Source organism: Pagrus major, chromosome 6 (genome assembly GCF_040436345.1).
Source record: "Pagrus major chromosome 6, Pma_NU_1.0".
In the NCBI taxonomy this organism is placed as follows: domain Eukaryota; kingdom Metazoa; phylum Chordata; class Actinopteri; order Spariformes; family Sparidae; genus Pagrus; species Pagrus major.
This window is the reverse complement of record NC_133220.1, coordinates 1,731,436-1,755,083: the sequence shown is the minus strand read 5'-3', so window position 1 is coordinate 1,755,083 and position 23,648 is coordinate 1,731,436. Positions and strand designations below refer to the sequence as shown.

The following is a 23,648-nucleotide window of genomic DNA, read 5'->3' as shown; positions in this document are numbered from 1 at the left end:
TGGCCATGGGAAGATGCATACGCTGTCTCTCCACCCCAACTGGCATCTTCTTTCTTTGGTCTTTCTTCAGTGTTTTTTAACAACTGATTATGGGCTGGCCAGACGACTGTCAATGACATTTATCAACAAATTCTGGTTGTCAATGGACGTCCAGATCACGGCCTGGCCTGACGGACGTGATATCAACCTGTTTTGGACGTCCAAAGACGTTGCCTGCTCAGTGGGAGTCTTCTGTCTGTTGCTACAGCTCATCTTAGCTTCTTCTTCAGTTCTGTTACTTTTACATGTCCTTGAGACGGACACAAAAAGGACGGACAGAGTTAGAAACAGTGGGACCAATTAGTCAAATAAACAATATGCTTGGATATACATTACCAGTGGCGGACTCGGGATGTTTGAGGGGCAGGGGCGAAAAAAAAAAGGGCACCAACACGCAGAAAGTCGTGATTCGTTCATAGTGAAATGGAAAAGGTAGACTAGAGGGCACTATCTCACATTTTGTCTACTGGGAGGGCGTCTGAGAAGACACTTTCACACTGTTTTTACGAACATGGGGGCGAGGTCAAGCTGGTGACAGTGCTGGTCACTCCTTGTAGACGGACTGTCAGCTGACTTCTTCTTCCTTGAATAGTTCTTTGTAGTTTGGAGCTTGTTTTGGCTCGTTATCCTGTTGGAGCTCCGTCCACAGGTCATGACATGGTGCTGCACAACGGAGTGACAGTCTTCCTCATTCACATTTCCTCCACCGGAGCACTTCTCCGGCAGCTTTTTATTTGTTCTGCGTCTCACAAATGTTCTTCAATGTGATCCAAACACCTCGAACATGGATTCTTCTGTTCATAACACTTTGTTCCAGTCTACTTCTGTCCAACGTCTGTGTTCAGTTTTCTTTTGCCCATCCTCATCTTCTCCTCTTTTTTTGGCCAGTCTCAGATTTGGCTTTTTCTTTGCCGCTCTGCCTAGAAGGCCAGTATCCTGGAGTCGTCTCCTCTCCGTCATTGTTCAGACTGGTGTTTTGTTGTTGTCTCATTTCATGAAGCTGCCAGTTGAGGATCTGTGAGACTCTGAGGTTCACGTCCTCTTGCTCCCACTTCTCTCTCTATTCTGGTTAGAGCCAATATTACAGTATTACACACTGTTGTACAAGATCTTCAGTTTCTTGGCACTTGGCCTTCGTTTCTCAGAACAAGAAAACACCGAGAAGTTAAAGTAGCCATTTAACACAACAAACAGAGGTGATGGTTGCTGATGGTGCTCTATAGCCTGTGAAGATGTTCCATTAAAAATCAGACATTTACAGCTAAAATAGTAATTTACCACAATAAGCAGTAGTGCACTGAATACATTTACAGACTGTGTTTTACACGGTGTCTCTTCTCTGTCTCTTGCTCATGTAAATATTTGCTTTTAGCTCTAAACTTCTGGACCTTGGACAAATTGGGACATCAGGGAAAAAATGAACAGACCCATTTTTAACTTTCATGGTTATATCTGAGGCTGCTGACTGTGAATTTAATCTTTTATACAGTGTTCAGTCCGTTGGAAAAGTCAGTGTCTTGACATTCATTCAGTCATTTTGACCCTCTGGTTCCCAAACTTTTGGAGGGCTCTCAGTTTGAAGATTATAATACTTTCATGATTTTATCGCTCTGTGTTGAGGCCGTGTCCTTACGTAGTGACGTCTTCTTGTTTGGCTTTATTTGGTAGCCTTGCCGCGCACCGCCTATTCTAACTCAGGGCCGCTTCTACGTGTAGAAGAGGGTTTTTCAGCTTTGTCTCATTTCTGAGGTGGATTCTGGGAAGGTTTTGTTTATTTCGGTATACGAATCTCTTAAAATGCTCATATATAAAAACTGTATCTATTTGAATGGTGTGAAAAAACAATTCCAAGACCTTCGACACACTGGGACTGAGAAAAGTCAACAAATACACCTCCAACTTTGCAGAGACCTGGTTGGTTGGTTCTGGCTTTAAACGAGGGAGCTGGTTGGACTTTATGTTCATACAGTCTGACTGCCTGGTGTTCAGTCTGCTGGTGCAAACACACTTTGAGCCTCACAGATCATCCTGAGAAACATGGGCTCTGAACTCTCACAAGAAGAGTACGACCAGTTGGCTCTTGAGAGGTATGAAGTTGCTCTGAGTTGGACCTGCCTCCTACCAGATATCGGCATAGACGAGTCTCTGCTGAAATATTCTGGCATCGACTCAAACGCTGTGCTGCAGACCTACTCTACTGAGCTGATCAACAGCGCTCCAGACTACATCGACAGGTTGGGATCGGCTTTGTCTCCGATGACTCCAATCCCAAATGCTGTTGGACTTGGAGCATTGGTGATTTCTATGGTCATGGAGATCGTCATGAAGAGCACCACTGAACCGACTGAGGATACATACAGCCTGCTGAGACGTGTGTTTGGTGAGGAGAAACGTTCAGCTGTCCGGGACACAATGTCAGAGGTCGTGAAGCGCCATCGCACCTTCATGAGCAATGAGCAACGATTACGGGAGGAAATACGAAGACTAGAAGCACAGCTGAGCAACCAGCTGACCGTCCTGAGAAACTCCCTGCTGCATGACGGACAGATGAGCACCCGGGGCTTCAAAATCTGGGTCAACGGAGCCTCCTTCCACCTCCAGATGTTGATCCATGAGGCTCGACTGAACATTCAGGCCGGCAGACGTAGATCAGACTATGTTAATGCAATCAACGCTGCCATCAGTTTGTATCTGCAGAACCTGGATGCTTTGCTGGAGAAGTACAAGAGTCACAGCACCAGTACTAGAATATATTGGTCTTCTGCTCCATTTGTCATTGGAGACTGTCTTATGAAAAGCGAGAAATGTGAAGTGATTATTAATCCTTATCGCTGTAGTGATTCTCAGTTAAATGAAGGTTACAGGAAACTTGTTCATTCAAAATTTGACTCAGAGTTAAAGGGTCATTTTTCAAATATCAGGAACAACCTCGCCGCTCTAGTGAACCAACGTGGTTCATTCACTCTGCCATCAACCTCTTTATACGGTTAAGTGAGAAGATTTCTGATCTACATGTTTTGCTGATCTGTTCTTAAAATCTGCGACTCAATCGTGAGAATAAATGTTCATAATTCATGTCTCTGCATTTAACGTTGGTTTAGGCTCAATGTGAAATGTTATGTTGAGACAACGCTGTGCTTGTGCTGCACAACAGCCACTTGGTTACACAGCCGTCTCCTTAATGTCTGTGTGATCTGGCTCCACACGTACAGATCTGAACGTAGTGGAAGGGGTTTGCAGAAATGTTGACTGCCAACATTTCATGATGGTGAATGAGTAGAGTGATGAAGTTCATTCTGCTGCACAGAGATGTTTGTTGTGATGGTTATCTACTGATGATGTTCTGATGCAGACACACTTCTCTTGTTACATGACATGTTTCAAGACAAATAAAATACACTGATTTGAATAATATTTTTCCTGATTTGTCTTTTTTTCCCCAGTTGCCTCGTTAAAATTACATCCACTCCGTCTCCTCAGTCTGACCCTGTGACTTCTGGTGGGTTTTGGCACGTTTTGTGTTTCTGGTTGCATAACTTCTGCTAGAAAGATCATATTGGCATGTCATGTGGTGTGAGGGCGCGGCACAAGATTTGGAGGAGAAATTCAAACCGTTGTTTTAATATTTACAATATTAGTGAGGTAATAATACAAACTCAAAAACTGAGTAAATAAACAAGCTGTTCTCAGAGGAGAATAAGGTCCCAGGACACTGTTTGAAGCTAGAGGGGTGGCAGGGTCCGCCACATATAAACAAAGTAAAATGGTATAAACTGTGTTGTCCTTTAAGGTCAGTTTGTTTATTCAGTGTATTCAGTCATGAAAACAAAGAGAGTTTGTTTATTTAGTGTGTTCAGGTATATAAAATCTTCTGAGTAAAACTAAAGTGCAGCTTTAACAGCTTCATGTTGTTGTAAAGTTAATGTGTGTTCGCTCAAGTTCAACCAGCATGCTGATGATCTTCATCTGTAAACTGGTTGTTGTCACCAGACGAGATTAATTCCACATCTTTCTTTGTTTTATTGACGATATAAATCTCTGGAGGTCTCCATTACTTTTATCATCATCACTTTATAACATTTACTGAACCCACCACACAGACTGTTCGCTTGCTGTGTTCTTGGCTCAGTGATGGTTTAACTTGAGCACCTGATCGTTTGAAGGCAGCTTTACCACAATCACCAACATCTCATTTCTCATCGTGTTACCATCATATTATTATTTCGTTATATTAAATGTGTCGTGGCACGTTTGTTTCTGGTTACAGTCGTTCTTCTGTTCGGCTCTGAGCATGGCTTCATGTCAGCAGGGCAGGAGGAAGAGGAGGATGAAGGAGGAGGAAGTGTTTGTTGTATCTGAGGAGAGGAGGCTGCAGAGACCAAACAGCAAAGATTCAGTCAGATTCACTTGACAGGATGTTTTTTATAATGATCACAGTCATTTACTAACATTTCATATCTGACAACAGCAGAGCTGCGAGTCAGTGTTGGGATTGTGATGCAGATGTAGAGTTTCATTGTGACCAGCAGAGGGAGACGTCAGTGTCGGGGACAGACGGATCATCTGGGACGATGTTCAGCATTTAATTTAAAACTGTTGAGGCGGCGTCCTCTCTCTGTCCCTCGTCTCCACACTGTGGTCTCACTCCATGTCCCGCCCACAACACTGTCTGATTGGTCACATGTCACAAGTAACAGTCTGTCAACACTGAATCTGCAAAGTCACTCGAGTCGTCAAATAGTGGAGTGGAAGTTTAAAGTAGCAAGAGATGGAAATACTCACGTGAAGTAACTGTACTGAAGCACAGCTCATGAGTAAATGTACTCAGTTACATTCCATTACTGGTTACAAACATCAGTAATCTGTCTCCTTGATCACAAATAATCTGTATCGCCCCTGAACGAAACCATATCTGTCGATTGATAATCAATACCCAGCTCCCCCACAGATAAACTTAATCACCAGAATTAACAATCTGTGTTTTATTGCTCTAAAATGTTTGTTTTAAAAATATTTATAAATTAAGTTTAATGTGTTAAAACATTGCTTTTAATTTTTTTTCTCAGCTTTGTTTATAAGTTTTCACAATTGAGTTGTCAGTTTGATTCCCATAAACTCCCGTTTAATGCAATAAGAGTTTTTCTTTCTTAGCAACAGACGTAACTAATAAATGTGCTAAGAAAATGATCAAAGGGCCAGAATGAGGCCGCAGCTTGAATATGTCTGATATAAACTGTAGTGAATCTAGTTTGACTGAAGACACGCTGACAAACTTTCCAACAAACACAGTTTGCTTCTTTATTGAGTGAAGAATGAAATCCAGACAGGTGACGTTCAAGGTCACAACACCACAAACACTTGGCATCACAAGTTTGCATCTTCCCGCTGTTATCTCCGTCTGCGACACCCTGCACCAAGAGCTTTGGCAACTTCATTTATTAACTGAAAATTAAACTTAAACGGAGCACAAAAAAAAAAAAAGGCTGAAAGTCAAAACTAATGAGAAGTAGTCTGCGATGATCTGATTCTGTCAGTTCTAGTAAAAGGGGGGGGGGAAGGGGTCCAAACAGGGCGGGGACAATGGAAACATTTCATCCTGGGTTAAAATCAGTTAACGTTGTATATTTAAATCACAACTCTCATGCCTGATCTTTTCTTCTACCCACTACTGACATTCCTTCGAGGCCACCGTTTCCCTCAACAACAGAAAAAAACCTCTTTACCGCATTATTTCATTACGATATTATAATAATAATTCTTGCTTTGTTTAAGTGTACATCATCTCAGCCATGTGTGACATCTTCTTGGGGATGTAGAGATAATACTCCATGTAGCCAGAAAGGTCCTCTATTGTGATGTCGTCGACGTAGGCCCGCGCCTGCTCCGAGCAGGAGCGAGGGGAGCCCGACGAAAGTGATGATGGTGACGCAGCTGTGGCAGCGTTACTGTTGGTGCTGAGAGTTCTGGGGGCGTCCTCGTGGCTCGGCAGGCTCCTCTCGCACTCTGAGATGACGTTTCGGAGCCCGGTGAAGGAGTAGACCTCCACGCCAGCCCAGCCCTGATGATTGGACTGGCACTGGCACTGACATTCAGCCTCCTGCCGGCTCTCTTTCTCTGAATCTGAGCTCTTTCTCCAGGCACAGGAGCAGGGAGCGTGGGGACCGTCTTCTGAGCCGCTGCTGTGGAGCTCTGATAAAGCTCGGAAGTCAGCGGCTTCCGCGGGTCCAGATATCCGAGGTGCTCCTGCTCCAGACTCTGCTCTGTCACAGGCACTTTTCTCTGGGCCGCTCTCCTCACTCGACTGGGCATCTCCATCCTGCCTGGCTGCTGGTGCCACAGTAGTAATAACATTGGGGATCTCTTGAGAGGAAACCACAGCTTCAATCTGTGTCTTATACCCAGCGCGAGATCCAAAAACCAGAGGGGAGATGTGGCCGGGAGTGCCTGAAGAACAGAGCTCTTTCTGGGCTGGGACGGCCACAGAGGAGGCCGTTCTTCCGTCGACCGCGGGACGAGGCTCCACGGGCTCAGGCACGGCCAGGCGCTGGTGCTTCAGGCAGCCACTGGAGGTCGACAGTGCAGACGCTGCACTGCTGCTGCAGTAGGTGAACTTTGGAGGGTGGAGGATGGGGGACTTGGACCTGCGACGCCGCTGGGTTCTGGAAGCTCCTCTAGAGGTTTTCCTCATACAGCTGAAGAGAGAGGGGACAGGAGAGAGACAATGATGGAAAAACAAAACATTTTGTAGTCATCAGTTTCTTTCTTCATCTAAAAAAGTCTACCGAGTTAATCAGACGTCATCGTCAGTGATCCGTCTAATTTTTAAAATCGTTTTTGTGGAGACCAACGTGAAACACCAGAACAACATGAAAACAGATGAATCTCTTTCTTGTGCTCGTCTCTGTTGGCAAACAACAAAACTGCATCACAGCTGACATCTGATGAGTGGGAGACGGCCCAGCTGACTCAACCATTAGTCACAACGTCGTCAGACAAAAACAACAAGAACACAGGCTGAAGAAAACAGCTGTTGAGCGACTGTATTGATGTTTAAAATGAAAGATCACAGAGAAACTTAAAATACAGTATATTGACTGGTGGCCTTCGGCTGATGTGAAGCCTCCACCAGGCGTTCATGAAACATCTAGTTGAGAGATATTTGTTTTAGCAAAGTTGTGTTTTCCTGTAAAGACAGGCAGCTAGGGAGGGACGCAGCCAGCCAACAGGGCTGAATGTGCATTACATCCCGTTCCCCTCACCGTGGTGCTGGCGGTCTGCCGACTCTGGCCGGACTGGTTATTAAGACTGGGAGTCAAAATCTCGTCATAACTACCAAAAGGAATATATTACATATTAATGTGGCATTGCGTGCGTCTTTGAAGAAGCTTAATTCCACCTTAAGAGGCAGATTCTGCCGGCGTCTGTCAGCAGGTGTGTCTGCTCATAAATAACTCAACGGTCAGTTTTTACTGCCTATAAAAGTCTTTACAACATATTCATTGTACACACATGACTTGTTTTGTACTTCACCAGATAAAGCTGATGACTGGTGTAAGAACATACAGTGTCGTGATCACTGTCGTTGATCATAACCTGTGTCTAAAATGTCTAATGAGCCACTTACAAAATGTTTAATATGTTTGTTCAATTGTCAGACGGTCCTGTCCTGTCTGGTGCTGCTGAATATAAGCTACAGAACAAAACCTACCTCGTCTTCTCTGATTGAATTCTTAACTACGTCAAAATGTCAAAAAAAAAACAGCACAATTAATATAACAAGAGCACGGCTTTGCAACGCAGTGGTTTAAGACCAAAACACTGCCTACTACATCACAGCCTCAAGATTAAATCTGCTTCGACAAGGCGACACGTCTACCAGCTGAGCAGTGACCACCTGAACCTACCCGTGCCAGTTGTCCTTCGGGCAGCTGAGTTTGGGCTTCGCTCCGCTGGTGTCAAGACCAGCGCGTGATGCTGCTCTGGGAGCCAGCGCCTCCGAAACACTCACAGCTCCGGGTAAACTGGAAGTAGGAGAGAAACACATGAACTTTCAGGAACTTAATCGGAGCGAGTGTGTTACTAACCACCAAGCCCTCAGCAACAAAACACACACATCCATTCTCTGGCTGTCATTAAGACCTGAATATGACTATAAACGCACTGAATCGACTGAGATCTGATTTAAGTTTAGATATCGACGAATCCACTGACCACCTCCAGCAGAGGCAGAGATTGGAAACCGACATTTACAGGGTGGCAGCGATCGGCACGAGGATTGAATGAAGATATGAGAGTAAAACTGATTACGGGGGCAGAGTTCATCTTTCTTTTCCAACTTTGAAGGTGACAACAGCACAGAACAGAAAAGACATCTGATCTGTTCAAACTGAATTAAATGATTAAAAAGTTGAAGTTTTGTAGATTATAAAACGGGCGTGACGGTACGCATGTTCGTGTGCAACTTTCTCGGTTCTTTACTTGTTGAAAAATCCATTTTACCCAGAAAATGTTGGCAGTTGTTTGGCTCAACAGTTAACCACAGTCTTGTACCACATCTGTTTGACACCACAGGGGCTGCAGCTGAGGATTAAACCTGAACTGTCATACACGCCATCAGAATACATCTAAGCCACATATTAATGTAGCGATTTTTGTGACAGCTCTCCTTCCTGCGTTTAGCAGCTGTAACTGTCTTACTTTTAGCCCAATCTATGTGATTAACTTCTTCTGTTTGTCTGATATTATAGTTTGCTCTTTTATACAACATATTCTCTCTGCTGCCAATAGACGTATCCTTGTTTGTGATTGGTCAGATGCTGCTAACACCTCCCCTTTTATGTGAATCTTGGTGTGACTGCGACCTTTATGGAGTCAAACTGATGACCAACATTTTCCAGCTGATGTCGAGTTTGACTGTGATAACACTTAAACACGTCATTAACGAGGGCATCGACCGAGTGTGTCGATTAGCAGAACGAGAGAGAAAAGAGTGAGATGTCCTCGTTGTCAGAGTGAGTTATAGCCTTTGTGTATGTGAAAATAACAAACTAGCATCTCCTCAGTGACAGATCAGTGAAGAGGTCAGTGGTCTGATCAGTACAGCTGGCAGATATTTACCTCTCAGCATCAACCCTCAGCTTTTTAAAAGCTGTCTGCAGCGTTTCCTCCTCACAGTCTTTCCCTCCTGCCTCCATGGTGGGAGGAGGCTGCTCCGACCAGCCACCCAGCTACAACACAAACACACAACAGTCAGTCAGCACTGAAATACAAATTATTATACAGTTACCAGTGTTGGAGGTAACATGTTACAAAAGCAACGAGTTCCAGTAATATATTTCTTTTAGCAGTAACAGAGTAATATATCGCGTTACTAATAATATTTCAGTAATGTTTTACCGCAGTTATGTTACGTAGCGCGTTACAATCCACGTTACCGACCGAGGTCGAGGGTTTATTGTTGTTTTTTGAAGAATCCGTATTAATATAGACTCTGTGTGTTTAATGAGGTCGAGCCTAAAGTTGTTTGTTCAGTCTGTGTGACTGAAATGAGCCTGATGATGAAGACTAATGATGAAGCCTGATGATGAAGCCTGATCCTCAGAGCCACTTTGATTTACATACTTGAATCACACCGTGTATTCTTTGTTCTGTGGACTAAAATAAAAAGAGATGTTTGTCTTGTCGTGTCATTACAGGCTACATTATAGAAGCTACAGGTCTGTTGTGTTTCATATGACTGAGGCTACGATTAAAAATATTTATTCCCGTCTCATAATATATCAGACTGTGATCGTCTGTCCGCCTGCTCATCCCTGTGACCAAGACCATTATTTTATTCGAAAAGATCTCGGTTATTTAACTGCTCTATATATTACTTTAAAATCAAGTAACTGGTAGGGATGCTGATACTGATAAAATAACCAATAACAGAAATTAACGTTTTTATATTTTAAAAACAAATTGCTAACCCGTAGTTTACACACACACACACACACCTGAGTGTAAGAAAGGCTCAGATGAAGTGAGTAAAGATGGTTTATCTGATAATCCAGCTGTGATGAGACTCTTTCCCTCGTGTTGTGTTCGTCTTGTTACACGTGTGCTCTTGTCTACGTTGTGTGGCTCCACACAGGTGCAGCAGTTTGAGTTATGAGCACGACATCACTGTGTATTCTTCTTCTTCTCTGCTTTTATTGGCTGCTCACAAAACAATTTTAAAGGTGCATACCACCACTTACTGTGTGGAGATGCTGCACTACACCAGCAACTGTGCTCTGTAGTATCGGCTATAATGTCTTTACCTGACAATAACCGATAATTTTCCATTATCGGGCCGATAATTTATCTGTCTGATAGATATCGTGCATCCTTAGTAACTAGTAATATATTGCATTTTGAAAGTAACCTGGCTGAACACTGACAGTTACAGGCTACAGTTTAATTACTGACGGGTTTCCACAACTAATGGTCAAAATATGAAGGCAGCAGTCACAGGTAGGAAGGTTAAACTCATCACAGTGATCTGCAGTGGAGACAGAGACGTGACTGACGCGTTGTTTGTTTGTTTATCTGTTTACCAGCAGCATGTGAGCGACGAGCTGATGCTTCTGGAGCTTAAAAAAAAACACGACATTTGTTTAAACTGCAGTTAAACTATTAAGCTGATGAGAGTGAATCACACGTCTGTATGATCTGTTAGCTGAACTCAACAGTCCCTCAACACGAACCGCTGCTTGTAAACAGAGGATTTCATAAGCACTCCCACCCTGTCGGCTAATGCTAGCGAGCTGCTTTAGCTGCTAAGCTAACAGGCTAGCTGGCCACGGAGCGTCGTTTTCTGAACCCTTTAGATGAAACTTAAACTCTGGAGGAGATACTCACGGTTCAGGATATCCTGGTCGCAGTACAGAGAGATAAACCCAGGGCATAAAGGGCGTTTCTCTCGCCACAGGCCCTCAGACGATGACTAGCCAGCGAGGCTAGCGACAGCTAGGGTAAGCTAAGGGGGCTGACAGGCTAGCTGGGACGGCTAGCTCCGTGTCTCCGCGGAAAATAAAGACCTGTGCCTTTTTTAAAACAGCGCGCAGGGACGGTCAGAACCGAACCACGACGTCTCCCGCAGGTACACACGGGCTGTGGCCGACGGCAGAGGCGGAGGACGGACGGACGGACAGAGAGGCCGAGCTTTCTTCAGCTTGTTTACAGTCGATCAGTCGCAGTGACTCTGCAACAACACGCAGCTGCTGACGTAACCAGCCTGAAAAACGCACCCTGACGTCACTGTGTGCGGGTCGCACCGCTCAGAGATCAAAGTTCAGCTCCTCGGCTCTCGGAGCAGACACACGCACAGGTCATCCCGCACACACACACAGGTCCTCCCGCACACAGCCACTGTCTCCGTGTGCGTGCGTGTGACAGCTCGGACACGCGGAGTGGACGAGGGGACAGTGTTACGTCACTGTTATATAACAAAGCAGAACAAAGCCTGGAAACACCAGATCAGGTCCATGTGAGCGGTTCTGCTCGCTCAGGCACCAGCTCACCTACCAGCCACTGTTGAATGTGGAGTTGAAACGATGACCGAACATGAACCGGTCTGAAAAAATGTACAAAAACATGATTTTCTCCAGGAACAGGGCTGAAGAAGGGTTTAATAAAGTGGTTATGATGGTTATTGTGTTGGTTGTTCATTTATATATTTTTTGTTTGCTGTTGGGAATGTAAGTAGGTCTAAATCTATATGTATGTATATATGTATTAATTAAGATGGTAGTACATGTTAATAGAAGACAAATATATATATATATATATATATATATATATATATATATATAAGTTGTATTATATAAGATAAATGGTTGATAATTTAAATTATATTTTTCAGGACATATTTTGTTAGAAATTATATATATATATATATATATATATATATATATATATATATATATATATATATATATATATATAGTATATTTCAGATGTATTTATGTATTTATAAGTAATGATTAAATAAAGAAGCCTATGCTGAATTGTTAGCTAAAGATTAATGGAGAGTGGGATTAGATAAACTCACACGTCTTCCCACTTCTTTTCAAACATGTAATTAGAGTCAACTGTTTTCTTACGGACTGTCGGTTTGTGGTCTTTATAAAAAATGTACATGTTCGAAATAAAGATTTCAATCAATCAATCAATCAATCAATCAATCAATCAATCAATCCATACCAACTCACCTCTGGCCTCCCAGCTCATGTCATGGATTTTCTTGACATGTTGAAAAGTCTTTGAGTTTTTTGTATAGATGCAATTATTATCAACACTTTCACGTACGAGAGTTTCAAGGAAATTAAAATAAAAACTTCTCGGGGAAATCTACAGTCAAAATAACCCATAAAGTGTTTTTCAGCTCTGAAGTTGTATTTAATAAGATCTGTGGCTCTCAGCACAGAAATACATTCAAACTGCACAGAATCTGAATTTGGTTGCAAGAAAGTGAAAACCAGTTGAGATGTGAATGTTTTGAAAACGACAGATTCTTCGGTCAGGTAAAAAAAAAGACTTCTGTTATTAATTTGATTACTGTAAACATTCAGCAACAACTATTTAACTAAATACATGTTGTAAATGTCTCTCTTGGATGTTGAGGACACATTTCAACCCAACCCAGTGAAAAATGAGCGATCGTGCAGCTTCGAACACACAAACAAACAACCTGTTTCTTCGTGGACGATATCGAACAGATCGACAAATATCTTCAAGAATAATCGTAACCTTTGACCCAGAAGTAGAGAAGAAAATGTGGATAAACACATAAACTGAACATTTTTCCTCTACTCGCTGGAGTCATGAGCAATACACAAACATGGCAACAGCGCCACCAAGTGGTAAAACAGGAAAAGAGCATGAAGACAACGTTAAGGTCCAAAACGAGGAGGAACACATGAATCACACAAACAGAAAGAAAGAAGGAAGGCAGGAAAAGCAGGAGGATGAATGTATAATCAGTTATCAGATCAGGGTGAGATAGTGGACGCATAAAGGTTCATTTCCTGCAGAAAAATGATGTTTTTGTCAGTAAATGTGCATTTTTTACATCAAAGGAGTTATTATTATTATTATTTTATTTACTTATTTATTTTATTATTGCATTTATTGTTAGATTTTTACATGTAATTTATTTTAAGGAGGAGGATAGTTTTATAATATTATAAAATATATTAGACTTAAAGGAGCAGTCTGTAGTTTTATGGAAGAAATGTTAATCAGAAGAGAAAGATTCATCTTCATTGGCTGATTGTTTTATTACCTCATTAATGTTGTAGATATTAAAATTCTCTGTTTGAATTTTTGTCCTCCAAAACTACACAGTGCTCCTTTAATGTTTTTCCAGAGTTTAGAAGTGAGTCTACAGGTTTCATGATAATAGTTTGTGTAAATTTGAAGAAAAATACAATTTATAACTTATTCCAAATGTCTAATTTCATCCTATAATGTATCAATAGGTCAACTATAGTAATAAAATAGTGTTGAGGTAGATTTACCTGTTAAATTTGTAATAATGACGATGTAACTCACCTTAAACCTTAAAATAATGTCTAAACAAGATTATTAATATATTATTTTATTTTTCTCTCTAGCAGCGCCGTTGTGAATCGTGTTTTTTTTAATCATTTCGACAAAGAAAAGTAAAACAATAACTTATAAAAACTCTTATTTTATATTTTCACATGCAAACGCTTGATGTGCGCACGGGGCGGATGTGGACCAATCAGACGGCGCCAACTGGACGTTGTTCCCGGAATGTTCCGTCTCCGTCCAATCAGAGGAAAATGCGTGGAGGACTACAGGAAGCGTCGGACCTCTCGACCAATGAGGTGCCGGCGTAGTGTGACGTGGCACCGGAACAGCCCGTGCGATCAGGAACGGTTGCGTGCTCACTTTACCGGCGTCTGTAGCGAAGCGGCGTCAGCGACCCATGAGGACGAGCAGCTCGGTGCCAGCAGCGGTGAAACATCGACACGTCTGATTATTCCGGCCGACATGTTGTGTCTCAGCGGGTTGTCGGTGGTTCTGGTGCTATCTGTGGTGCCCGGTCCAACTGAAGCCCTGAAAGACGGAGACTGTGAAGGTAGGTTCGGCTGCTAGCTTCGGTTAGCTAACACAGCATCAGCTGAACGGCTGCCTGCGTCCGGCAACTTTTACATGAGTACAGGCAGCAGAGAGGTCCGGTCCAGCAGAACCGTGACGGGTCTGTGAAGTGCAGAACCGGCTGCTGATGACGGGAGGTGGTTTTTAATAAATTAGTGATGCTCGCAGATTTACATACAGTGCTGCTGATCATCTCCCACAGCTGCTCTGAAAAACGATTTGTCTTAAAATTCTGGGACTGGGAGGGAAACTCAGACCAGAACCAAGACCCAGAACCGGTTCAGCCCACACTGGGGTCAAACATCAAACAGATATTAGATGTCTTAGATTAACAACGATCAGCATTTAAAGGTACAGTATGTAGTTTTTAGTTTAATTCAAACGCATGATTTTAATATTTACAATATTAATGAGGCGCAACACAAACTCAGGAATATATTTTCTTTTCCATCGGTGAACTGCCAAGCTGTTCTGGTGGCAGGGTCCGCCACACATAAACAAAGTAAAACAGTATGAAATTGGGTTTTCCTCTTCAATGCCGACATCAGGGAGGTTAAAAAAACAGAAAAAATCTGGCTGATACACATAAAGTGTTTGCAATGATCCTTAAAATGTTGTCATCAATCATTTGTGGTGAAGAAATGTAACAGAGGCAGCATATTTTACTGTGAAACAAGCTTATATGTCCAAAATGACATCAGTGCACTGAAACAGTACATTTAACTGGAAACTTAATAGTCGTGTATCATCCGAGCATCTTCTCTCTGCATTATAATCTCTAAAAGAAGTTTTAATGTCGGACAACACTTCTGCCAATACAGATGTTTTTGTGATAGGCTAATATCGGCAAAGCGGTTTATCTGCCTGGCTTTAATTATTTTCATTATCGATTCGGCATTTGTCTGTAAAATGTCAGAAAGAAATAAAAAGAACAGGTTTTGATATCATGGTGACTCCTTCTAATTGCTTGTTTTGTCCAACCAACAGTACATTTTAATTTAGTTATACTGTTGTAACACATTTTCACATTTGAGCTGATGGTAACAGTGAGTGTTCGGCATTTTTGCTGTTTTAAAAAAGACTAAAATCTTTTATTGAATATTAAAATAGATACAGATAGGTAAATAATCACCTGATTGTTTCTCCCAGTTTCAAACCTCCATTTCTGGAGATGCTTCAGATATAAATGTTCAGTCAAACACTATTTGAAATCCTGGAAAACTCCTTGAATTGTTTTTTTCCTACAAAGTAAAGAGACAAGGAAACTTCCCAGTAAACAAACAAAAAGTGAACGTTATTTATGTAGAAACTGTCGACTGTTCTTCTACAGGTAACTGTCACAAATGTTTGTATTTGCTGTAAAAAGCAGAGAATGTTTTTGATAAAATCAACATTAAGAAATGACTGAAAGGACAAAATGTCTTTGTTAAAGTGCCTGAAGTAGATCAACAGCTGTTACTGTACCATCGTTTCTATATAACCTGATAGAAGTGACTTTATCAGCCAGTTAATGAGCTTTAGACGAAGCTCCACTCGTAGCAAACACCACATAATACTTGATTTACAGCTTGTGTTCAGTAGCCGCCTCTGTGAAGTTGTCTAATGAGTATTCTCCTCTTTGTTTCAGTGTGTGTGACCTTCCTCGGGAAGTTTTATCAGTCACTCACGGAGAACGACGTAAAGTTCAACAGCGCCGACATCGAGAATGCCCTCGTAAAGAGCTGCAAAGATGCTAAAGGGAAAGAAAACCGCTTTGTAAGTAAACCACAGATCAGGTCGTTGGTCATTCGGTTACATGACTTGGATTCTGGATGTGTGGAGAGTGACAGTCGTCACCTTGTTAAATTAAGTTAAAATTGCAAAGGTCAATGAAATGCTTCATTTTCACTCTTTACATCAACTGCTGGTATCAAATTTTCATGCTTTGATTTTTGTGGCTAAAATCATCATGATTAGCATCCAGTTTATCTTCATGCTACAGCTGCAGCAAAGACGTAGTAAAACTACTCAACACTGTGATTGCCTTTAGATTTAATCAAACCTGATGAACTGAGCAGCATTAATGATATTAAACACACAAGAAGCAAGTAAATAGTTTAAAGATCACGACAGCTGACTGGGAGTTAATTTGTGTTGTGGCTCGCACAGTCTTCCATGTTTTCCTGCGTGTTGGGATTTCTTTTAATATTTCTTATTTACAACAGTTCAGTCCTCAGACCTTTAAAATTCATAATTTTAATTTTAGACAGCTAGCGGCGGCTAAAAAAGCTATTGTTCTAAAATGTTTAATGACTTTTGAACCGCTAATCTGATCCATACATCACGTGAGAGCATCTCATCCAGGTATTTTGCCCTTTGTGCTTCATTACGTGACTGTTGACTCGGAGCTGCCTGGAGGTGAAACAGGTCGAGTTTAGCTCCACTTCCAAAGTTACTTTATGCTGTTTACAAGCTTCATTATAAGAAGGCAGGTCAGCTCAGTTTATGTGTATTATTAACATTAAAACAGCCTCTGCTCCTGGAGGTCTGTCGAGTGGACAGACCGGTAAACCAAACTCCATCTAAAAGCAGCTGTTTTAAGGTCGGGCCTTATTTTTTCCACAGTAAAAACCATAGTTACAACCTTACAAAGGCTCTTTTTTGATTCACTTTGATCTACAGACACAATCGGCACACGTCATTTACTTAATGACATCATTAACTAACCTGTGATGAAGTGTTCTTACAGGGTCTCACCGTTGACTGTTTTCATCTCGTCTCTGTGGACAACCTGAAGCCACAGATCTCTTCTTTTACTGTCCTTTGTTTTTTGGGGAAGTAAATAAAATCCTAACCTTTTTAGGGATTTTTATATTGTTTGATGTGAAAAATGCAACACAGCAGCTTTTAGGCATGTCACTACTGGCTGTTTTCAATCTGGCACCAGCACTTTCACAGCGTTTGTGTTCACCCAAAGGGGGACAGGGTCGTTCTGGCAACAGGAAAGTGACGTGTGGCTGCTCTCATCTATGCTTTAATAACCCATGTAAAGTGGAGTTTTTCCCCCGTAGTTTCTCTGGGCGATGTTTGTAGCTGAGCTTCCTGTGTTGTTTATGTTCGATGGATAATATATTCTCTATGCTTCATTGTCCTCTGTTATGATTTAATAACCTTTTTGAACACATCTGCATGCTCAGTAAATGAAATGTCGGATTAAACACCAGGGATAATATTATAAAAAATGGCTTCACGTGGAAGTCTAAAACATCCACGAACATCTTTTTAAATAAAACAAACTAAGCTTCCTGTAGTTCTGTCTGAGCTCACAGTAAAATAAACGTCCTCCTGAATCAAATGATGTGTGACACTCGATCTTTGAGGTTTAAAGTCAAAGTTTCTGATCCGACCATCTGACTCGTTGTCTGCTCTGTTTGTAGTCAAAAGGCAGAACGTGAGAACAGAACAGCGACGGTCGGCTGCACAGTCGTAATTGTCTGTTGCTGTAGGAGAGCTGAAGCTGACCTGTGAGGAAGAACGTTTGTCAGTGATGAAAATGAATGTCTCTCCCTGAATGTTACGACTCAGCACCTTTTTAAACTAGCTGCAGCTCTTCAGGAGGGCGAGGAGCTAATTTTATCACAGCAGCTCCTGGCTAGAGGAGCAACAGCTCGTCACACGTGGAGCCGGTTTCACAGGTCCGGTTGGGTCTCTTGAGGTTTATCAAAGCTAGAATATTGCCTCGGGTCGTTTGCTTCCGTCCACCAGACTCAGATAATAAAGCCGATGTAGTGAAGACTTTGAAGGAGTTTTTAAAAAAGGTATTGTATGTCTGATTCCAGTGAGAAACATGATGTCTTCACTTAGAGACTCTTTGTACTGAGGAGTACAGAGGACTGATAGTTTCATCGCGTGGTGTGACGACAGTCCCCTCAAGCTCATATCAGCAAAACCAATGAGCTGGAGGTCGACTGCTGCTGGATCTCTTTTAGTCTCTAAGTTTATTGAGACAACCAAAAAAAAACAGTCACAGTTGACACAGAACGATCGTCACACAGGAGCGAGCGCCGTTCTGCCTCTGAGCTGAGGCTTTTTGTCCTTAATCTCCAAAAACTGCCTGCAATTTGAAGACCAGGGCTCAAATCCTGTAGTGAGTTTAGTGCAAGTCTAGTTTCACACTGAACCTGTTTAGTTCAATTCAATGTTCAAATTCAGGAATTTTCCCAGAAAAGGAGTTCTGTGTGAGTTGGTTTCCTATTTTATGTTCTTCAGCTGTTCCCCATTAACAAGTGAGCGAAACGAGTAAAGATGTGGAGACCACACAGTAAACGTCCTCCTGCAGCGTTGCAACAACAGGCTTCTCTTTACCATCACCAAGGAGGGTTATGTTGGTTTGTCAGCAGGATTACACAAAAACTACTGAACAGATTTCCACAGAACTTGGATGGAGGATGAGTCTCAGCCCAGAATAGACCCCAAAACATTGGTGTGGATCCAGGAATTTTTTTTTTTTAACCTTCTTTAAAATGGCCAGACGAGATGTTTCTTCACATCTTTGAATAATTCTTGGTTTGAAAAATAAAAAGTGTATTTAGGTTTCTGGTATCTATGAGTACAATTTGAGTCCTGTTATGCCAGTATTTATGATGTGAGGTCCAATAATGGTCAATCGCGCTAATGATGCATGATGACATCACCGACACATTTTCACTCCTCTTGGTTCATTTGTAAAAAGTTTTTCCCGCCAGTTCAACTGAATGAATCAAACTGCAGGTGTGAATGAACCCGTGGTCTTAAAGCCTCCGTATTCTTTGGTTATTTGTTTATTTTTGAGAAAGTCCTTTTTCACACCATAATTTTCCACTGTAAAACCGTCCAATCAGCTCTCTTTCTCCTCATGTCACATGTCTAGTGTTACTACATCGGGGCGACGAGTGACGCAGCCACCAAGATTATCAACGAGGTGTCGAAGCCTCTCAGCTACCACTTCCCCGTGGAGAAGATCTGTGAGAAGCTCAAGAAGAAGGACAGTCAGATCTGTGAACTGAAATACGGTGAGGAGGAAAAAAAGTTGCATTTCTACTCGCGGCCGTACTTCGTATCTTTTCAATCCATAAGATCCAGAATTACATTCAATAGAGGGAAGAAGGTGTGAGCCAGTTGGCTGTCGTCTTTGTGGTGAGTGCAGCTTTTTGTCCGAGACACAGGAGCCGTGAGGCGACGCAACAGTCGGCCTTCGTCACAGCCGGTTGTTTGATGTCCGTTTGGTGTGTCTCGGCCCTTCAGCAGCATCAGAAGACACTGGTACCGATACCAGAACAACTCTAATCAGCATAGCAGCAGTGTGTCTTTGTGTAGGTGTTTTATGATGTAAAAAATGGCTTAAACTCTGAGGTGATGTTCCTAGAAATTAATTTATGGATGCAAGGCAATAAGAAAAATGAATTTGGCAGTAAGAATATTACATTTGCTGCCAAAATGATGAGAAATTGTAGAAAATATTCATCCTCATATCCTGCAAATGTCTTTAATTTTGAGGAACACGTGGACACCTGCTGCGCAGTAGCATTGATCGCTTTATTGCAAAACTGCAGTAAGTCTGCCCGTCAACAGACCTGCTGACATGTTTACATTCACTGTTACTTACCAAACCCAGTGTGTGTACTCTTGATGGATAACAAACCAATGTGGTGAATTCATTTTTTTTTTCTTGTAAAACATTTGCAGCTTTGTGCCGGACATTAAAACACCCACTCATAATAAAAACGCACTTTAATATAAGAGTTTGACATTCATCCTCATGTTGTGTCTTTTCTTGTAGACAAACAGCTGGACCTGACCACAGTGGACCTGAAAAAGCTTAAAGTGAAAGACCTGAAGAAGATCCTGGAGGAGTGGGGCGAGTCCTGCAAAGGCTGCGCCGAAAAGTCCGACTTCATCCGCAAAATCACAGAGCTCATGCCCAAGTACGCCCCGGCAGCAGCCAGAGCACGGACAGATCTGTAACGAGGGGCGAAAACACATAAAACACAACTTTTGGAGGACGACCAGGAGAGGAGGAGGAGGAGGAGGAGATTTTTGTCTGACATGTTTGTATCGGTCTTTAGGGCGTGGACACTGATCTGGTAATCCCACACTGATTCAGAAGTATAGATGTTCGTGGGCTGAAGTCCTCTGCTGTACTTTTAAATCACATGTCGGGACGAGCAGTGTTTGAGCCGGGGAGGAATTCATCAGGAGCGCTGATTTAAAGAGGACATTTGAGCTTTAGGAGAAGTTTTTCTGCTCGTGTCGTCGATACATTTCACAGTACGTTGGCTAAATAAGTGACGTTTGGTTATATTCTCCAACACAGTTAGTCCATTGATGCATTTTAATGGAAAGAAGAGCACCTGAGTGACTCTTTAGTCGGTGAGCAGAGAGCAGCTGTGTTTGATGCAGGATGATATCACATGTTTTGTTGGTCACTGTACATCCTGCTGTTCACAAACCCACGCCGAGCACATCTCCAGCCCTCTGCTGACATCACCTGATAAGATCGTAATGCCAAGATGCATCCTGGGAATTCATCATGTGTAAAGAATGTGTTTAATGTCCTTCAACTTAACCCTGACTTCCATGACGTCCTGTCGAGGAGGATGAGTGAACACCGATGTTGAAGGAAAAGTGCTCTGTCTAAAAACAATCCTGACATTCCCACATGTACGTTAAACGAACAGTTCACACAAAAGTGAAAATTCAGTCATTATCTTCGCATTAGTTTCCAAGTCCACAAACCATTTCTGGAGCTCCCCAGGAAGACAGCGTTGCAGGGACTTTTAAACGGAAAAAACAACAAAAGACATGAAATGGCTCCACACAGCTCGTCTGCTGTAATCCAAGTCTCCAGAAGCCTCGAGATTCTAAATTGATTTGAAAAAACTTTATTTACACCCTTTTTTAAACTGAAATCATCACTGTAGCTGCGAAGCTTAAAGCGTGAGCGTGCACCCTGTCTGAAGCGGGTGCACGAGCTCGACCACGTCGGGTGTAAATAATGTCTTTACAATTCAATTTGGGATCGAGCTTTATGGAGCCATACCGGAGTGATCAGTCCATACCGGCCCTGAATAAATCCCTTTCCAATGTAATCGAGAACGAAATGCACATTCCTGCGATTAAATGTTTATCTGAAGTTAAGATGCAGCTTCAGTACTTTGAGTTTGTCAAATCAGGTGGTCATCTTCCAAAGACCTTTTTATTATGAAATTCACTGTTTTTGTTACTAATCACCCTGCAGGAAGAGAATTTGTATTTATAGCAGCTTGTTTAGAGATTGAGGTGATTACATTAGAAAGGGATCTTTTAATGGCCGTATGAGGAGCAGGAATGCTTACAGCAACCAGAAATGTTTTTCGATGTCCATGTGGGCATGTCAGGATTGTGTTAAGATAGGTTTAGAAGAATGTGAAGCTATAAAAAGCCCATGACCTCACTCCTGCTGAGACATCCAGATCTCTAACCCTCTCCCCTCTAAACCTTCAACTTAGTCCTTTTGTCTAAATTTACAATGTCAGCAAAGTCGCCCATATTCCAACACAGTCAAACAAACGGCAGTTATTAAAAAAGTTAAAGTAATTGATTGTTTTTGTTCTCACTCATGACTCGTGTTAGATTCAGGCTTTTTGTAGGACAGCAGTAGCCAGTAATCCACAAGAAGTTTAATTGTATGGAACTGGCTCTGAATACTCGACGCTGCAGTTTTTACAGAAGCAGCAAATAATTGTCTTCTTCTGCCAGAAAAATGCAGCTCCGACAAAACAAATACTCCCGGAGGACATGGAGTATGGGTGACTGACGGTGCATACAGACACTTTTCAGACTTCAAACTTTTCACATTTTTCTTTACGTTTCAGACTTCTTAAAATGGATTTAATGGGGTTTTTTCTCAATCCACAGACAATCGCCACAATCGTGAAGGAAAAAAAACAGGTTTTGGAGTGTTTTGTATATGACACCAGAGTCCTGCCCCTTCTGGTGTGCCCCATGGGACCTTATTTCAGAAAATATACATATAGTCAAATACATTTTTGAAACTGTTTGAATTGTGCCATGAATTACACACATGTTGTGCATGTTTATCGATTTTAAAGTCCATTTTTCATTTAGATTTGTGTGAAACTTCGTCTCGCTCAAGATATGTCATATCAGATTACATTCAGCTTCGTCTGGAGCCACAAAAGACTTGATACTGCTTTTTATTTTACACATGCAGTCGTACTTCCCAAGACCTGTAAACACACTTTTTTAAACACTGTTTTTGACTTAATTGACTTTTCTGTGAGACTAAACATAAAACAATCCTGGATCTCAGGTTTTTGCTCTGTCATTGTGGAGAACTGTGATTAGATTGATGAGGAAACATGTAAGCCATTTTAAGACGAGTCTGAATCTTGACCAAAAGTGGAAAACTCAAACAGTCCATATGCACCATATGTTAAAGTACAAGTACATTGCTGGTCTTTGACTCAAGGAGGTACAAAAATCTTCCTTCTCACACCATGGTAAAAACATATTTAGGTAAAATATTTATTGAGTTTTTTTTTTTAAAGATTTACCTCTTTTCATTTCTAATAGGTGATTATTGTTTCCTCGCTTTGTTTTGGGGTTTTTGTTTTGGTCCGACTGATAACATCCCAGATGGTTTCTGTAGTGCTGCTGTACGTGTCGTGAACGTTGTGACTCATGAAATATGCCTTCCATGCAGCGCCGGGATCGCTCGCAGTGTAATCTAATCAGGAGTTTAAATTTGAAATAAAAATTGAATGTGGGGGAACTAAAAATGTTTGATGCCACTCACCCACACCTGTGTCACAAACACAGCCAGAACATGTTCCTGAACACGGAGGGGAAACGACTACATACCCCCACCACCCCCGGACTGTTGTGTTTTTCAGAAGGGATCCACATTTTATTGTTTGATGTAAACAACGGTGTGTACTTAAAAAAAAAAAAAGAAACGGTTTGTGATGCTTGATAAGACTTGATGGGAAATGAAAACTTAAAATATGCTGTTGTTTCACATTGACCTTTCATGTACAGCCCCAGGCATTTGTTACAACTGTACTATTCTACTTTTTCATTAAAATCTGAAAAAAGTCCATCTGATGATTTCCTTTACCATGTGTGAGTTAAACTGAAATGAAATGTTTACTGATGTTTCAAAATGACTTAGTCAATCAAATATTTTCTAAAGACTGATTCAAAAAGTAGCAAAAGACTTTAATAGATTTTCATTCAAATTAAGATTTCTATGTAATGTGTTTAAAAAAAAAAAAATTTTACTAAAGATCTGGATGAAAACAGCCTCATGAGACGTTTTTTTAAAAAGCAACATTCACCGATGGTGCAATATTAAACTGAGTATTTTTTATGAAACGAAATGTGTTCCACATGAATTTTTTTTAAACAATTTAGTTTCACGGAGAAAAAAATTTAAAATTCAG

The 23,648-nt window shown here is 41.6% G+C and overlaps 2 protein-coding genes across 4 annotated transcripts; one reads left to right on the top strand and one right to left on the bottom strand.

Moving 5' to 3' along the window:
* Positions 1-5,312: 5,312 nt before the first annotated feature.
* On the bottom strand, positions 5,313-11,444 carry oser1 (oxidative stress responsive serine-rich 1). Of its 3 annotated transcripts, none has more exons than XM_073468761.1 (4): positions 10,921-11,444; positions 9,157-9,266; positions 7,944-8,060; positions 5,313-6,731 (listed from the first exon to the last, which is right to left on the bottom strand). In XM_073468761.1, the coding sequence occupies exons 2-4, from the start codon at positions 9,231-9,233 to the stop codon at positions 5,807-5,809; spliced, it is 1,119 nt and encodes a 372-aa protein (XP_073324862.1). In that variant the 5' UTR covers positions 9,234-9,266; positions 10,921-11,444; the 3' UTR covers positions 5,313-5,806. The 3 variants fall into 3 exon arrangements, with proteins under 3 accessions (XP_073324862.1, XP_073324863.1, XP_073324864.1); XM_073468762.1 differs by having other exon boundaries at positions 11,310-11,405; XM_073468763.1 differs by lacking the exon at positions 10,921-11,444 and adding an exon at positions 10,035-10,872.
* A 2,519-nt stretch (positions 11,445-13,963) lies between these two features.
* On the top strand, positions 13,964-23,303 carry manf (mesencephalic astrocyte-derived neurotrophic factor). The gene is made up of 4 exons (XM_073468565.1): positions 13,964-14,167; positions 15,815-15,942; positions 19,076-19,217; positions 19,985-23,303. Exons 1-4 carry the CDS (start codon positions 14,080-14,082, stop codon positions 20,167-20,169), a joined length of 543 nt encoding a protein of 180 aa, XP_073324666.1. The 5' UTR covers positions 13,964-14,079; the 3' UTR covers positions 20,170-23,303.
* Positions 23,304-23,648: the final 345 nt, after the last annotated feature.